At 40.6% G+C, this 19284-nt stretch overlaps 1 protein-coding gene across 3 annotated transcripts in view; it reads left to right on the forward strand.

Annotated features, from left to right (window-relative positions):
- Window positions 1–19284, forward strand: part of aig1 (androgen-induced 1 (H. sapiens)) — a 117252-nt gene that overhangs the window by 56238 nt on the left and 41730 nt on the right. Inside the window, exon 2 of one of the 3 annotated variants that reach the window (XM_048250360.1) lies at window positions 9895–11085. The exons of the other annotated variants lie outside the window; for them this stretch is intronic. Coding sequence (XP_048106317.1) covers window positions 9895–9924 — 30 coding nt within the window. The 3' untranslated portion in view covers window positions 9925–11085. Of the gene's footprint in view, window positions 1–9894; window positions 11086–19284 lie in introns of those variants that run through there. 3 annotated transcript variants of the gene reach the window in all.

Consider the following 19284-nt stretch of genomic DNA (forward strand, 5'->3'; position numbering starts at 1 on the left):
GATTGTGATGATATCCAGACACCTAATGGGCCTGCCTGGCATAGCGCCACCACCTGGCCAAGCAGGAAATGTGCCAGAAATTGGCAATGCCTTAACTGATTGATCTGAAACTTTACAAAATATTGGATATCATTCAGGGTTCTAATTTAACATTTCACCAGCTCACCAGCCAATGTAGAATTTCCACTAGCCAATTTTTTTCCGGTGAAAATAAGAAAAATTATGAGTGCCACTGAATGCATTTGATCCTTTTATTAACATAGTTGGCATGAGAAACACATATAAAGTAATATATACAACAAAATACAGTATACACAGAAAGTGCAAACATTTCATTTCAAGTTTGGTATCTATCTACTGTATCTATCTATCTATCTATCTATCTATCTATCTATCTATCATTTGAATCACATGTCTTCAGAGCTCTTCTTCTTCTTCGGAGGTGCCATCAGAATAAATTACCGAGAACAGAGCCTTATGTATCATGCATGTAAGGGCCTGTGTTCACCAATCGTGTTTTTTGCAGGTTGGCAGGTGTTAATTTAGAACCCTGACATCATTTTTGTGATGATATTCACATGTGTAATTCACATGCCTAGCATAGTGCCACCATCTGGCCCAGCAGGAAATGTGCTAAAATGTTCAATGCTTTGATGGATTGATCTGAAACTTTACAAAATAGTGGATATCATGATTGTGATGATATTCACATGTGTAATTCACATACTTAGCATAACACCACCATCTGGCCAAGCAGGGAATTTGCCAGAAATGTTCTATGCCTTGACTGATTGATCTGAAATTGTACAAAATATTGGATGTCATGATGATGATATTCATATGTCCTATTAACATGCCTGGCATAGCGCCACCACCTGGCCAAGCAGGAAATGTGCCAGAAATTGGCAATGCCTTAACTGATTGATCTGAAACTTTACAAAATATTGGATATCATTCAGGGTTCTAATTTAACATTTCACCAGCTCACCAGCCAATGTAGAATTTCCACTAGCCAATTTTTTTCCGGTGAAAATAAGAAAAATTATGAGTGCCACTGAATGCATTTGATCCTTTTATTAACATAGTTGGCATGAGAAACACATATAAAGTAATATATACAACAAAATACAGTATACACAGAAAGTGCAAACATTTCATTTCAAGTTTGGTATCTATCTACTGTATCTATCTATCTATCTATCTATCTATCTATCATTTGAATCACATGTCTTCAGAGCTCTTCTTCTTCTTCGGAGGTGCCATCAGAATAAATTACCGAGAACAGAGCCTTATGTATCATGCATGTAAGGGCCTGTGTTCACCAATCGTGTTTTTTGCAGGTTGGCAGGTGTTAATTTAGAACCCTGACATCATTTTTGTGATGATATTCACATGTGTAATTCACATGCCTAGCATAGTGCCACCATCTGGCCCAGCAGGAAATGTGCTAAAATGTTCAATGCTTTGATGGATTGATCTGAAACTTTACAAAATAGTGGATATCATGATTGTGATGATATTCACATGTGTAATTCACATACTTAGCATAACACCACCATCTGGCCAAGCAGGGAATTTGCCAGAAATGTTCTATGCCTTGACTGATTGATCTGAAATTGTACAAAATATTGGATGTCATGATGATGATATTCATATGTCCTATTAACATGCCTGGCATAGCGCCAACAATTGATTCATCAGATTAATCATATTAGATGTATGACATCCAGACACCCAATATGCCTGTCTAGCGCCACCAGCTGACCAAACAGGAAGTGTGCCAGACATTGACAACACCTTGGTTAATTGGCTGGAAACTTAAAATATTGGATATTATTATTATGATGATATTCACATGCCTAATTAATGTGTGGTATAACGCCACAAACTGGCAATAGAAGGATTTTTGTATTTTGTATATTGATATCAGATTCATTAGATTAATTTAGTTCAGGTGCATGTCAACTTACTAGTGTCCCACCTTCATACATCTACACTGGAACACACACACACAGATACACACACACACTTACATAATCTGACACACAAAAAAGGCATTGTTATAAACATGACCAGTAAAAAACACGTGTCTCACTACACACCACACACACGCTATCTCTCCTGCTCTCTCTCTCTCTTTGGTAGAAATGCGCAGCCCACGGAATTATTCAGCTATGATATGCTATACTGACTTGCCAAGATTATGCTTACCTAACATGCAAATTGGTACCAGAAAACAAACTTACTTACAGGTTACATACTTACAGGTTTTTAAATTAAATGTTCAAATGAAAATAATTGACATCAAAAGCAAACAAGAATATTACAAACAGTTCAGAGTAATGCAGATAGCTAAAGTTTACATGACAGTACACTAGCCCACGCTATGCCATAATGTTGATGCTGATGAGAAAGCATATCACTGTCAAATAACATAATTTTAGGACTACAAATTAAGATCAACCAGAACCAGCACCAATTTAGAAAATAGATTACTTCAGTTTATCCAGCTGTGTGGTGTCCAGTCGATGTAAACTCTTAACAATGTGCAGATGGCGTCCGGCTGTCCACGTCAAATGTACTGACTGAAGTGAGAATTTTTTCATGACTTATCTTCAGGCATCCAAAAAATGTTGCGCCATAGACTTCCTAACTAATCATATCAAATTGTAGCTTATGTCGTCAGCACTACTTCAGAAATGAAACCAATCATTGGACAGCTGAAATATTAGACGATTGGTCATCCAAGGCTATAGGTTTGCCCCCCCACACACACACACACACACACATACACACACAACTGAAGTGACATTGACTGTTACCGAGAAGAAATGTATGCAGACCGATACTCATTGAAGGATTTCGATTTCGATACTTTTTTTATTTGATTTGGGGCCCCACCACCTTATCACCTACAGTGGGCATCGCTTTCAAATGGCCACTTCAGTCGCGCATTACGAGGCGTGAAGCTGCGTGAAGCTTTAGTACCACTTTCAGCCACTGTGCGTCGCTCTGCCACTGTACATCGCTCTGCCTGCCGCCCCTTCTGAAAAAGCTCGATTTACCTCGATTTAGGCTACTTGGGTATGGCTTAAGGCTTGACTACACGGTGGTAACGAAAATCAAAATCGAAATTTGCTGTCTACATTATTGTCAGTGTTGGGGTAACGCAACTATGCAAATCAAAACAGTGGTGTGATAATTGAGCCAGTAGAGAAATAACTGTTCAGAATTAATCTGTAGCCTTGGGTAGGCTTCTGCGACGTTTTTAACAGGCTACGCTATAGAGGCTTAGACAACTATGACCCACGTTTTGGTTTCCTAAATAAATTTGCCCTACTTCTTGACTGCAATGTAGTCAATTGTCAAATGTCAACATGTCATTTTTATTTTTCTGAACAATAAACAAATACATCTGCTTTATGCCGCAGAATTACATTCATATTTGGATGTACATAGTCCAATACATCGTTACACTACGTTAGTGTTTCCCAAAACCATAGTAGCAACGAACGTTCGTAACCACTATCATAAAGTTGTGTAGTTACAACTACACCTCTCGACCTGTGGTAGAATGCTAGTAGAAGCATAGTTCCAGGGATCTTCATGTCAAAGACGTCACTGAAGCCAGTTATTTGTTTGCAAATTAATAATTATAAATATATTTAGGTTTCTAATTGATATTTACACTTCTAACCACCATACATCCATATTTTAAAATGCCCAAGGCAGAAAATACATAAATTAAAAGTCAATTTGCAGCCATGTGCACGTAAATAAAAGTCACACACCTGCAGATAATAATAAGGTGGTGCGCACTTTTTGACCAGTCAGCTGAGAATATGTAGCCTTTGATTTTCATGGAGGGGGGTCCTTGTTAGTTTACGCAAACCAAGCCAAGAAGGCTGATTCTGATTTTGATAATATGATCTGCACAAAAGATAAATTTAGGTAAACAACAATGTCAATATTGTTGTCAAAATATCTTCTTTCCAGATTCGAACTCTTGGACAGGGGACTGGTAACTGCTTTAACGCAATGCGCCACAGAAGTATGTGCCGGTGCCCGTTCACGTGCTACTAAACGTCATTAACCACCTTAGTCCGGGTTGTACGGGTTGTTCCCGTAGTTGTACGGGAAACGCACCCCAGATCAGCTTGTAGGCCATTAGCAATCTGTTTATTTTATGAAGCCTACACAGTAGATCACATGCCACATTCTCACTTTCAATAGACAGATGCAATAGCCATTGTTTAAGTATTGAGTATAAAGCAATTAAGATAGTACCCTATACAAAAAGTACTTCATACGATCATAAAAATTCGTTAAAACGAATAGCATTTTGCAACTTGACAAAACACTGGATTAAATATCGTAGGCACAGGAGAAAACTTGAACATCTATTGGCCGTGGGGAGATCACATAGTTGCCTCTCCCTTCAGTGCTATGACTCGTTCAGCTGTGAGCTTGTTTCGCCAACAAAACCTCTATTGCAGATATCAATGCGTCTTTGGTCATGGGTTTGGCCTCACAGCAGAGGCTTAGACAACTATGACCCACGTTTTGGTTTCGTAATTTGCCCTACTTATTGACTGCAATGTAGTCAATTGACTGCTTGACAGGTTATTTTTATTTTTCTGTACAATAAACAAATACATCTGCTTTATGCCGCAGAATTACGCACTTGGCCAGCCTATAGAACGGGCACATTTTGGAGAGAATAGAGAATGTACGCACGCAAGAATCTGTAGGCTATTTGTGGCTGGTTACCAGCAAACAATGTTTAATGCATTAACTCAAGACGTCAAACATTTTCTAAACAATACAAACAGAAAGGATGCAGCAGGCAGCAAATGTAGAAGAGTAATTTCCAGTGGAAGAACAAAATGCTGAATGAAGCCCAAAGATATGAAGCAAGTTGTTATTTTTTGAAGACGTAAATGGTTGGGCTATAGGCCTAGTTTGCAAGAAGGAGACATAAAGCGCGAGCATGCCACACTATCCACAGCTGTGGTAGCGGGGGTAGGAGGATTACTGTTAGCGCAGGATTTATATAAAATTCTTCAACAGAAGGCCTGCCTCGAATGCAGGCTTGCCCAAAAAAAAAGGCCTGTGGTTTGCACAACCTACAGTATGTAGGTCTTAGTGAGTTAGGAGTCCTCTAGACTTCTTTTAAACGTCCCACATACTCGACGCACCCGACCAGTAGCGCGACAATGTGACGTCACAGAAGCGTCGTAATCATTTATACTCGCGCGTGGTGGTCAAGACACTAGTTGCAATATTCTCCTGAACAGAGGTGTCGCTGTTATGAAAAGACTAACGCTAACTACGTTACACAGCAGAAGAAGCTGCAGTAAGAAACACTAGTAACTACCTAGCTTGCCTCTGTGATGGTACTTCAGACTTTGGTTGCTACTATTCACAACTACCATCATCATTATCATCTAGTTTCCAAGGTGTGTGCACAGGTAGATAGATAGATAGATAGATGGATATATAGATAGATACTTTAGTCATCCCGAGGGAAATTTTAATAATTTAAACAGTTTAATTAGCTGGCTAGCTAGCTAGCAGCTGGCTGAGTTTGTGTAATTTCCTGAAGTGGAAAGAGATTTTGTTCAGGCCTTAATAGATATCCTTTGTTTGAAAATAAATTGTTTCTATTCTTTCCTCTTAATTCCATGTGTTGCAACTCTCACTGGTAACTTTGTTAACTTATCCAGCAAACTATTAAAAATTCTACGACTGTAACAAAACACTGCAACTCTCTCGCTTGTCGCGCTCGTTTGAAAAAAAGTCAGACATTCACAAACAAGTTGTTTTAGGCGGTTTGAAGTCGCTTTTCATACGCCATGAGCGCTCGGCTACATTACAGCCACTCGGACAAAAGAACGAAAAAAAATATATGTTTAGAAAACTAGCATTGAACTGGATTCGATCCCAAAAGCAACACACGCGTGACTCTCTCCATCCTGATTCCCTACTCTTTGAGCCAACTAATATGTTACGCGAATCAATTAACTATTGTAGGCTACCATTAATTAATAACGTAGGCAACACCCAGGTAACATGTTGTCCAGGCTATCTGACGCAAGGGGTTGCCTCTCATCTACAACAACTGGTTACCTTGGGCTGCTACAGTCGTCAGTGCACTGTGCACAGTAGGCCTATGCTACTCTTTGTGGTTGATCAACTAAAAATAAAAGATGTATTTGGTGATGACGTTATTTCTATCTGCTTTACTTTTGTGAGTTGCGACCACCTAGGCTATGTTATAGACGTACCAGTGTTTAGCTGTGTCACAAAACAATAAGCTTTGTCAGACTACTTTTAAAATTATATTCAGGGCTATATAAATTTTAAACATTCGGGGCTGAAGACCCGACAAAGCCTTGCGTTAATTCTTCAGGTGGGAAGTGTCAGGAATTTTCATACGAGAGACGCTCTCATCGGTGGTTAGTATATGGAGTAGAGAATTTACAGCAACATATCCAATCACATTATGAGAGATGCTGAATTTAACATAAACTGTGATGTTTGATTTTAAATTAATGCAAATTTAGCCGGGACTGTAACGTGGGTGCTCGATGTTTTCAGTGGGTGCCCGAGAGACGGAGCACCCACGGTATCGGCGCCTATGACAAGCGTATCTCGTGGTTGCATCCATTACAAACAAACATGCAATGTGAACGTCTGGGATTAGGGAGAGCACTAAATGCTCTTCTGAATAAGCACGAAGTCAAGCCTTTAAATTAAAAACACTCTTTAATAATCAAAAAAATAAACGCTAATGAAGTAAACTTGTGACCATCAAAAATTGTCTATCGCCTGTAACTCCGTGATAACAGGACGTAACAGGAAGGCATTTGGCTGAGCAACGGAGGTTAATATGCTCTATATTTTGTCCAAATGATGTCTGTCTATCATCGTTGCACTCGGAGAAAACCAGAATGTTTAATTTGTCCTGCGTTTCTTCTAACGGCTGCAAACGGGATTCACTGCCGTTAACCTAATATTTCTTTATTAGGGCAGGGCAGGCATATTTCTGGCTATTAAATTATTTCTAAACCAGTCTGCTAAAGTCTGTAGTGAAGTCTGTGTAGGGTTTTCCAGCTCCATTTCTTTTTACGAGACACCCTGCACACTTGAGACCTCTGCCGGTTGTTGCAGCGTTGTTGCAGCGTCGTTGCAGCGTCACTGGAAAAATACAAATTAAAGTTGCGTGATGCCGTGTGACCCCGCGCACGGACCGCGAGGGAAGCTGGCCAAGTCGAAGCACTGCCCACTGTAGACTTTGATTTGACCCTCCACACACAGACACATAGAAAGTGATGGCTTACGTCATGGGTTTCTATTCGTATTTTGGAGTTCATATAAACTTGTTAATAATTTAGAGTATTTTATGATCTGCATAATGACTAATAGCTAAACACATTTAGCAATCTAAATACTTCATATTGATTTTTAAATTATTACACTTGTCTTTAATGTCATTACATTGAGTGTCTGTCACTTTAGGAAGAATGTGAAAGTAGTTACCTTTCAGTTTCACGGTTTTAGGCTAGTGGAAAATAGTTCCCCATAGTGCAAGGATATGTGGATGGAAGTCATTGCATTTTCTATGTCATTAGATAAAATAAATGTTCAAAAAACTAACAATTCAGACAATCTTTCTGGGATCGCAGAATGAGTGTGGAAATGCACCATAGTTTATATTTTATTTCTTTGCATTGTGCAGGCTATACTATTACTCACAAATACATTACATACACTGAATCTAGAAACAGGAAAATGTCTCAGATCCATTGTTTATTGCGACTGCAAGATTCTAACTTAAGTTATTACACGGCTCTTCACAAGGCAAGTAGAACGCTCCATTGACTTGAATGGGATTTCCCAAAGTTCTTGCGGTCATTATTTCCAAGGAAAGGACCTCTGAAAAAAATAATGACAGCTGTCAATGGCAACAGAGTTTGTGCTTCTAATTCAGGTATTTCATATCACTACGAAAGGACTGGAACTTCATTCAAAAAAGTGAAAGCAGACGGTTGATCAGCTGTGTTCTAAAGAATCTTTGATTCAAGTTCAACGTGTGTTGTTGCGAACTACTATTTGTTTCTCAGCAAATGGCACGATGAACGGTAACAAATAGGCTAGGCTATGTAGGCTGAAGTCATATTGTGGGGAGTTTATTATTTCGATTTGGCAAGTAGCAGTGTAATAAGCGGGGTAATGTATAGAATGCCTGTCATTATTGGTAAAGTAAGTCCCTTCAGGGCGGAACAAGACCCCTCCGTTGTGCGTCGGGGTCCGGTTCGCCCTGCCGGGACTTATTTTCCCAATAATGACTGGCGTTCTATACATTATCCCTTACGTAATTAACAGTCAGTGACATGGTAACTCTATCATGATAGCGCGACTTCTGTTCTGTTGTGCTATATGCGACTATCCGTGCTGCACACAACTAATCAACATGACTCCTAACCTTGGTTGAAAGCTAGTTTAGCTGTAACACTATACTGGGTAACTATCACCAGTTAATACTATTTTCCACAGTAGGATCCTCATTTGAAAGCTTGGTCATGTTAGGCTAACAGTTGTAGTTGTCAGTTTGTGTGGCTAGTTATTTTGCCTATAGACTCTGCATAATGAGAAAGCTTTGTATGTCCCTTTTCTTCTTTGGTGGCAAAGCTGATCTACAAAGCAAAAAAGGGGCAAACATGTACATGCTGAAGGGCAAAGGGAATATTAAAATGTTTTACACTGGTATTTTTTGGGTAATGTACTGGTAGACAGCCTTGATCACTTACCCTACCCGACACACCCGCTCACTTGTCTGCCAGTGCCACCACAAAGTGAAGTATGCTTTGACAGTCTCGTGCATGTCAGATAACCCTCCTTCGGTTTCAGCCAATCTTTCTTTTACTGTTGTCCTGGCTGTCGGAATCAGTCCAAATAACACAAAAGAGTTTGCTAAAATATTGGTGGGCACAATTTTGTCATCTCAAAATATTGATGGTGACTAGTCACCAGCGTCCCAGTCAAAACCTACGCCCATGTGGTCATCTAAAAAAAAAAAATATGAAATTAGAACAGTCTGGCACGTAAGGGTTAATGGATGTTGATAGACATAGTTTAATGGATGGATGAATGAATGGTTTGAAGTGGATGGATGAGAGACAGTTGGATGGAAGGTGCCTTGTATTCTTATTGAATAAAGAGAGACACAGGGACAAGGCAGTTGAGCAGATGGCAGTTGGAACAGAAAAAGTTTGAATGAAGTTTCTAAGTTAAACGATTCAAGTTAGCGTATGGAAAAAGTGGTAAGCTGAATAATAATAAGAAGAAGCCTAGGAAGAACAGTGCAGTGCATTTTCATACACTGTAATAATAATAAGAAGCCTAGTAAGAATAGTACAGTGCATTTCCATGCAATGTAATAAGAAGCCTAGGAATAATAATGACATAAAATAATAGTAATAATATAATAGTCAATAAGACTTTACATGGGTAATCCAAAACGTAAAGTAAAGTGTTGAAAAATAACATGAATATATTGTTGATTTTAGGCTAAGCAATGGAAAGGCATAGCCTTATAGGGACAGACTATGTCTTTTATCTACCCATGTCCTTATTGTATGACCATTATCAACTAATTATCAACTAAAATTTAATGAACATGACAGACCTATAGACAGGTTGTAAGTCTACACCATGTCGTTATAAGCTATTAGATTGTTAATTTTGAAATAGATAAATAGACATTTGCCTGCTTGTTTTGAACACAGCCTTCTTGCATGTGTTTTTTGTTTAGATGCGTGTTTTAATAATTTCATAGGGCCTAATCATTTATATTTATGTGTGTGTGTGTGTTTTTGTCATCTTTTACAGAAATATCTGGGCCCAACCAGGGTGTCATGATTGGTGGCAGCATGTCTGTGACAACTGGACAGAAAGAGATTGGCTGCTCAATTTTAGAATGAGAAGAATCTTCTATAATCTCTGTGTCTTCGTCCAAGGCTGACTAGACAGGATACGAGATGGCACCAGGCAGTACCTGTGGAGCTGCGCGAGGTTATGTGTTTGTGGAGGCTGGCCACCAATCTCGAGCTCCGATCTATCCCTCACCTCTTTTGTGTGGGATTGTCGAGATTTTAGTATTCACCCAACAAGTTTTCGCTGCCATCAACTGTGCCCTAAAGCCACAATATACACCTTCAGCTAGTCAGAGGATAGCTAGTCAGGGGATTCTGTGACAGATGGGGGTTCCCACAGTGTGCTGGGGCTGTGGATGGCACTCATATTGACATTCTGGCACCACAATTGACTACTAAGGCTTCTACTCCGTAATCCTGCAAGGTGTTGCGAACCACAGTATAAAGTTTTGGGATGTCAACATTGGCTGGCCTGGGAGGGTTCATGATGCCCTCAAACTCCTCCCTTTATGAACGAGGGCAGAATGGACCACTCTTGCCAGGCTGGCGAGAAACCATTCATGATGTGGATGTACCCCTTGAGATTCTAATTAGAGCCTGACCGAATTACGTTAAATTTGGCATTTTACAAATTATCGGTGTCTGCATTTATAACGGCCAATAAATATTTTTTAAAATCAGTAAACGAAAACCACATATTGATCCAATACTGCATTTCCACACTTGCTTGACTTGGTTCCACTTCACTTCCTACAATGCACAAACGACAACAGTAGCTTGTATGTACTCATGGTAGAATGATTTACATGTAAAATGTAATTTCCATTTCTTCTTCAAGCCGAAATAAACCTGAAAAAGTTTTATCGGATATACTTGTTTTTTACTGCAGTAACATTAATCTTTTGAAAATGCTGACAGTTAGCCATAACGCTAACGTTTGGTAATGCCATGGTTTGCTGGTGAGCATTTGATGGCTTAGGATAGCCATAGGTTATGTGAAGATAATTACTTTCTCTTTGGAAAGCACAACAGTTATAGAGTAAGTCATTTTTTTCAAGGGGCAGATGGCAGTGTCGTATGGTTTTGTAATGAATTATTTATAGTATGATGTGTTCTCTCTGCAAAAATAAAGTCTGTTACAATTAAATCCCTCGTTTCCCGGCATTTTTGATGACAATTTTCTTGCTGTTAAAATTAACAAGGTTCAGCAATGTCACAGTGGCCATCATGCGCCATCATGTGCTCACACAAAACTTTCATGTGCGCACATAAAAGTTTCAGGTGTGCACACGAAACTTTTTCATGTGAGCACAAAACTTTTTAGTGAGCACATGAAAGCCTGTTGTATATTGATGTAAGCTGGGGCATACTGGAGACTGACAGCTAGAGAAACAAACATCTGGCCAACTCCACGGATATAGGTGGATGTACAAAAAAGGAGAATGAATGTATTAAACATAAGGAAAGAGGATGTTTGTTTAATTCTAGGGAAACTAGCCCCAAGGGGTGCTGCACTCTGTCGCCAAAACTACTTTGCTAAAGGGCCTACTTAAATGTAATACAAAGAACACAGACAGCAGCCATCCTTTCAATCTATGCCAATCTATGAGTTGACATTCCAAACAAGCAAACTTGTTTGGCAAGATCCCTAGCCAGGGTCAAGAAGTGCTTTGCAGATTGGTCAGACCGTCATGTGCCGAAGGTGGTGGTTGTACCAATTCTAAAATGATGGATAGGCTCGAGGGTTAAGTTATCATGACTTGCAGGGCAATGAGTTTGCAGTTGCAGAATTCGGGGTCAGTGCAGGGGAATACAGTTTGCAGTTGCAGGGCTCGGGGTCAGTACAGGGGAGTACAGCTTGCAGTTGCAGAACTCGGGGTCAGAGCAGGGGAGTACAGCTTGCAGTTGCAGAACTCGGGGTCAGAGCAGGGGAGTACAGCTTGCAGTTGCAGAGCTATGGGTTAGTGCATTGGGAATAGAGGACTGATGCAGTTGCAGATACGCATGGCACGTGATTCAAAGATTTATGAGTGATTCATGAGTTGACATTACAAATTTACAATCTACAATTCTGCTTGTTTGGCAAGACCCATAGCCAGGGTCATGGAGTGCTTTGCAAGGTTTGTGCAGGAGTGTACTGCGCTGGCAGGAGTCAAGCAGGATCGATGCGATCGCCCCAAAAAATGCAACCCAATTGAAAAGACCCTGGCTAGGACCCTGTAGGCTATAGATAAGGTGACATTAAAGGTATCTAAGGACCCTGGCATCTATGGCCCCTGGATTATTTGAGCAAGTGGTCGGGTAGACCATTATTTGCCTCAATGAAACCTAAAACGGTCTGTGCCAATACCAATATGCGTTGGTAGATATTCGAGTTGCCCTTGAAACCAATGAGGGTTACAGAAAATTTGCATTTTGCAGATAAAAATCAATATATGTTATAAGGGAAAACTTTACATAGCATGTACGCATGGTTTGAATATAAGGATAGTTACTGAAAAGTGATAAATGGGTGTTACAGGTTTCTCCTTTGCAGTATTACGTTTCTAGAAAACACTGAGCTACCTAGCATTATGGTAGCCGATCTAGAGAATAAATATGAACCGGCAGCAAACACTTTAATACTGGCAGTTTTGCATTCAAGAGCATGAGAAGAAATTTAGAGAATGAGAGCAAGCGTCTAGGCTGGAGTAGGTTAGGCATTGAAATGAAGATCAGTACAAGTGAAGAGCCTGATGAGCCATCTTGAAGCTAAAATTAATTAATAGATGTCAAGAAAAACCATGCTTGGCAGAGTCTATGGCTCAGACAAAATACTCTGCCGGGATTATGCAGGAGTCACTGTGCAGGCAGGAGTCAGCAGGATCTGTGTATGCAGCCCAAGGATGAGGGCAACTAAGGCACCATAAAGATGAAGCAAGAGAGTTTGTAAAGAGCAGAACATGAAGAGCAGAAAGAGAAACTAAATATTCAATAATGTCCATAGATTGACCTGGGTGTGATCTGGAAAAAAAATTGTTGGAATGATGCAGTGACCCCATGAGTGGTGGCACCAATCCAGGGAAAGAGGGGTGAAGGAGAACCAGGGACGGGATCCCTGGCTGGGAAAGAGATGCGGGCACGAACGCGGTTCGCACCGGCGGGAGAGGATGGGGAAAGGTAGCGACACAGTCGCTACAGGGGGAGGGGGAGGAGGTTGCGCAGCACCCTGGGTCGAAAAGGGAAGAAAAGAGGGGAGGATTGATTAGCTGGAATAGAGAAAGAGACCACATTAATGAAAGGCAAGGTAGAGGGCTGCACGAAGGGGCACCCATAACTTGCTGGATTGACAAAGCATGTTGCATGGACAGAGGGAGAGACGCCAGAGGAACGGAGCTCCGCTCTGCGGCGCTGGTGCTCGGTTGATCGGCTATAGCAGGAGGGGAAAGAGAAAAAGGATTGAGTATCTGCTCTACCCTGACTGGGGAGAAGTTCAGGAGAAAATCGGGAAAGTGTTGCCTTGATTTGAAATTGTTTGTGAATGTATGTTTCAATTAGCCAACACCTATCAAGCAATTCAAAATGAGCGAATTACATTTAGCCACAAAGTACAATGGCATAGCTGCCAACTCTCACGCATTGGCCGTGAGACACACGCATTTGATTAGTTTCACACACTCACACGCCACCCCCCCCGATTTCTCACGCTGAAGTGTCAACCCGGTCGGTCAGATGCCTGAAAAATGAGTTTAGTCTTACTATAGATCTACCTGTTGAGCCACGGTTATGCTTTCAGAGACGGTGAGAGGGTTCAAGAGCACCCCCTGTCTGTAGAATTTTCTAAATTTTCTCTCATTTGCTATGCTACTTCAGAAGCCATCCCATTCGCATCTCCCCCGCATTTCCCCGGCTTCAGGTATGCTTTGAGTATTATTGAGTGTTTTTCACACTGAAGTGTCAACCTGGTAGGTCAAATACCTGGCAGATGAGGTTCAACTAAACTAAACCTATACATATGATATCACACATCATGTGAACAAACGGAATCTAAGCTTTCCAATGATATTAGCGCCAAGTTGCTGTGATAAATGGTTCGCGAGGAAATTATCATTGAACCGACATGCAATTCAGGCTAATCATATTATATGATTATATGATAATCATTATATTGGCATGCTTCCTAGTGACATTAATGCAATATGAAGAAAATCAAATAACGAGACACAAATATTGATATAAAGCCTGACATAAGCCATATGCAACATTCATGCAGATATACATCCTGAAAAAGGAATAGCATGTAGTAGGCTATAGGCTTACAATGACCAATATATTATCTTAAATGAACTAGCTGAATAACACAGGTGACCACTTCTGCATAATTTCATGGAGTGCTGAAATGTTTCTGAACTGTGAAATGTAGGCCTAGCATATGTTTTTGTGGTTGTGAACTTATTGAAATATCCATAACTATTCCACCTGTGTATGCATGGTCATAATTCTGAAGTGCAAAATAGCTTAGGCTACAGCACAAATATTTCCATAAAAATAAGCAAGTCTGACCACCTGATTGATGCATTTAAAAGTTAAAATATAAAAACATTTCTTAAATTCTTACCAAACACCCACCCACTTTTAAAATTGTTAGTGTTAGTTTGGACCCCCCCACACACACACAAACACACACACTTTTGCCGTGCGAAATACCAGTGCTGTTTTCAGCATCTGTTTTGTGCTTCATTGTCATTTTCATTGATTCTCCCATTTTATGCCAGAAATCGCTCATAAACTACACGATTCTCCCATTCTGCTGTCACACACACAGTGACAAGCGCCAAATCCCCTGCAGTGTTAAAGAGATCAGTCGTCCCCCTCACTTTTGATAAGGTAAAAAGCCTTATAGGTACGCCAAATAAATAATAACCTATAGGTTTACGCTAGGCTATGTAAAACTCCCCATTAACAGCATCACGTCACTAACCACAGCGACTGCACAATCTCGTATTCACTCTGTTGGATATCTGAAGCTAGTTTGTCTACTTAGATACTGTAAATCCTCAAATTATGGCCGGGGTCTTAAGACAAAGTACAGGCCTTTAGGGGCAGGATTGTATTCGAGACAGCCCTTTATTTCTTATGCAAGTTTTATTTTGGGACATGCGTTTCTTGGAGCGGCATACTGGTAGGCCTTCAAAAGCATGACATTTTCGGTTTAGTTTGATATTTAATTTACTTTTGGACTGTTTGATTATATTGTTAAATGTTGGGACTGATGGGCACTGAAATCTGGGGAGGTATTTGATGATCACCATTACTTATATAGTTGAAAGAGTGTTGGGATTTCAAACAAACCATCCACTTTCATGCTTCATTGAACGTCTCATGTGCTGTAATGGAAACCTTATTATGTAGCCAAGTAGCCTATCGAAGTTATTTTTAAATTATGCATGATTTACTTTTTATTAATTTCGTAGGCTGGCTTTATTTTGTTATATAGAAGTATCTAAATAACCTGTTAAAATGTACCAGAATCCAGGAAATTGCATCTAGTCCAAAAAAAAATTTCTGGGGGAGGACCCCAACCCCCCACTGAAATGTCCCACCCATTTTCAGAATGCCTCCGACGCCCATGGTCCTACTAGTAGGCTAGATCCCTTTGATACCAATGCTAATTTAACTCTAGGACCCTGGTCCCAGGAATGGATAACTGCACAGGCCTTCCGGGCCCAGACCCAGGGGCCCAAGGTGTCAGGGGGCCCTGAAGCCCAAGCCTTTGCATGGAATCATTGCCTCAATATCAACACATCAGGATGTAGGCTATGAATCTGATTGAATTTAGTATTGGCCATCCCCAATGCACCAGAATACAGGAAATCACATTAAACAAATTAAAAAATTCTGGGGGAGGACCCCCAAACCCCCCTTCCACTTATGCGACAATTAGTGGGGAGCCCTTAGTACATGTGGGCTCAGGGGCCCAAAAGTTCATAATCCGTCCATGCCTGGTCCCTACACCTGAGAACCACTGATGTACGTTTTTTTTTACTGTACGGTATAATGCTGAATGAGCCAAACAAAAATTTCCGCAACAAAATTTTGGTTGGCCCCACCAAATCTCACTCCAAGGTTTTTTGAAAAGTTGGCAGCCCTGCATGACGCTCAGCCACTATGTTCCGACGTGGAGTAAAGTAAGCTTTTAAAGTATTAACAGCATCCTCCATGGTCTCACCTTGATCAGGCAGTGTGTAGAAAAGTCTCTGACCTTCGGTTCCCAGGCAGTGTAGAAGAAGTGCACGTTTTTAGTGCATCTGGCCATCCATTTGTATTTGTAGCTACCACTTGCAAATAGTTATGGAACATTTTCAGCCACGTGTGGAATGGCAGAGCAGGTTAAGCCAGGGCATTGTAAAAACGGTGTAGAAAAAGGAGGTGAAACAGCCATCATTGAAAGTAGTGGGTAGAAAAACTCGTCGCCAATTTGTTAGGTTGTAAAGTAGTAATAAGGTAGTAGGTATGCAAAGTAACTGTAAGTAATTTGTAAGTAAATAAGTACGCAGTACAGCAGTAACGTTTCATTCATTCTCCATGTATTCTTCTTCTCTCTTATCATTCAGAACACGTACATATCAATAACGCGTAATACGTTCTCGCCACCTACTGGCGAATGTACAGTAGAACACAACACTAGCCATAGCAAGCTCCCAGTGGAGAAACGTTAACGACATCAGCCGACTTGAAAGCAATAAAAAGGACTAAGAGAATGACACAATAACTATCAAAAATAACGTAAATAAAGACAGAAAACATTTAACTAGACAAATCAATACAAAAAATAAACTTGACATTACATAAAATTACGAACATTACATAAAAACAAACATAAACATGATGCCAGACGGAGCGGCGTGTCTCGCCAGCGTCCCCGTAACCAAGCAACCTAAAATGGCCTATGCTTCCTAATATGTTGCTGGAAAACAGAAATATGTGTGTTATGTATTTATTTATTATTATATCTGCAACACCAGCTGATTTTAACTCTGTTGAAGAGGATATATTTAGAACTTGTCATTATTTCAATAAATTTGACAATTACCACTTTCTTAGAGCGATGAGGGACAGGTGGGGCTCGAGAATGCCCCCTTGATCAAAATGGGGAATGAAAGAAAATGTTTGAGAACCACTGATCTAGTTTGTTAACTACCACAGTCACGAGTTGGGTCGCGATAGTCTGTCATTTTTAAAAAGTGGGTCCCCAGAAAAAAAGTTTGAGAAACACTGGCTTAAGTGAATGTCTTAGGTAGGATCAGTTAGCGAAGGTTATAAAAAACATTGTCTCCCGCTCAACTAATGGGCAGTTTAGGAGCACATTTCACTCGTTGAAGCAGACATGTAGGCTAACCCATAGATAGGCCTATGAGAAAGCTAGATACCGCATTGGGCTCCCGAACGTACGTAAATAGCGTTGCCATCTTGGTGGGGGCAACAATAACTGGAGGCTAATGGAGAAACACGTGACTCTGACTGGAAATCAAACAGGTGTCTCTGATTGCGGCAAGTGTTGTTGTCACTCCCCATAGACAGTAAACGCGTGCTGCCCCCACCAATATGGCGGCTGCGTTTATTTATGCCACCTGATAGAACTCAACAGTCAATGCGGTATCTAGCTTTCTAATATATCTATGGGCTAGCCTACGTTTCTGTATTTAGTCATATTCATCAGCATCAAGGACTTTTTCGTGACCAAAAAAATTACCTACCCATTTCCCAGGTGAATTTCTTAGTGGAAATGACCTTGTTCTGACTAACAAGCCACTAAAGTTTAGATATGCCAGACTACTGGCACTTTCGCGAAAGTGCATGAACTTGAGTGCTCAACGTTAGCTCAACTATCACTTATCTAGAACATGCGGCCTCACAAACCATACTACAGCCAAGCTCCAGTCAGAGGTAAAACAATTATCTATAAAAGTTAATTATCTTGCAGATAAATGTACAGGTTGTGAGGGACAATCCAGAGACAGAATGTGAGGATTGCAGGATTGAAGGAAGGGACTGAAAAGAGCATGGAGAAAAGAACTTTTGTTTTGGGACTTTTGAAAGAAGTGCTGTCCTTGGAAGATACACCATAGTGGATTGCGCACACAGGGCTTTGCAAAAACGGCCAGATGACTCTACGAAACTTGTTTTCCACCCGCGCAAAGTTTAATTCGGTATTTTGCACGTTTATTTTTTAAACAATGCGCCCAGGGGTGTGGCAATTAACAACCTAGGGAGGCGCATTGTCTAAAATCGCTATTGTACACCAGGGGCCTGTACTACGAAGCGGGGTTTCTGGCTTATCTGGGTAACTTCGAGAGTAACTTGATCACGTGTGGCATAACTTCCCGATTAACCCGTACTACGAAAGGTGGATAGGTTTTAACCGAGGTATGCTGCCATGGCAATTTACGCTGCATCTCAAACCTGCTCCGACCAGGTTATGTTCTTGGTTAACCCGAGGTTTCCGTTAACCACACCCTTTATAAGTACCACCCCTCCACTAACAATTTCTCCCGAGACATGTCGGCGTACCTGGATGATCCATACGACATTGGAGCGCAAATCGTGAGGGACTCTCTTCGCAGGGCGAGGGGTTTTAGAGACCGCCAGAAAATATATATAGCCTACCCGGACGATATTCTCTATGAAGATATAGATTGTCAGCCGAGGGAATTCGTTATCTTTGTCAGATGATCTAGGAAGACGTGTCATAGCAATGCCCGTACGTGGACATTCATGTATTCAATCGGTGATGCAAGAATACTGTATGTCCCGAAAATAAATCGGACATAGGCCTACAGTATGCTGAACATCTGAGCAAGAATAGCCTAAAATAAATCGGACATAGCCTACTGTAGGCCTAATAAATAAAAATCACCATTTTAACAAACTTGTTGAATTGAATGTCATATTAGCCTACTGTACCCTGCACATAAAGGCTACACATTTCCACAGCACCAGAATCCGGACCAATGCCTCCCTCAACCCCTCCATAATCGGCCTTCCACTATTATTTCTGCGATGGCCAACTCCTCTGCTACTGTAAAACACTCTGGTGCCTTTCCTCCTACAGTAGGCCTAGTGTTCGAAGGCACCTGTTTCTTGTTAGCTGTAAAACAGAGGCCAAGTGAAGGCTATAAGCTAGGCCTACATGTTTTCATAATTAAGAAATATTAATGCAATCTATAACTATATAAACCTACTATTCTGAATAATGTTTTTGTGTATCATTTTCACCTGCTGCCATGTGCGTTTGGCAATGGTGTTGCATCTGAAATGTTCACAGGATTAGGCACACTAAATTAGTCCAAGGTTTTTTGAAAAGTTG

Source organism: Alosa alosa, chromosome 8 (assembly GCF_017589495.1).
Source record: "Alosa alosa isolate M-15738 ecotype Scorff River chromosome 8, AALO_Geno_1.1, whole genome shotgun sequence".
NCBI classification, from domain to species: domain Eukaryota; kingdom Metazoa; phylum Chordata; class Actinopteri; order Clupeiformes; family Clupeidae; genus Alosa; species Alosa alosa.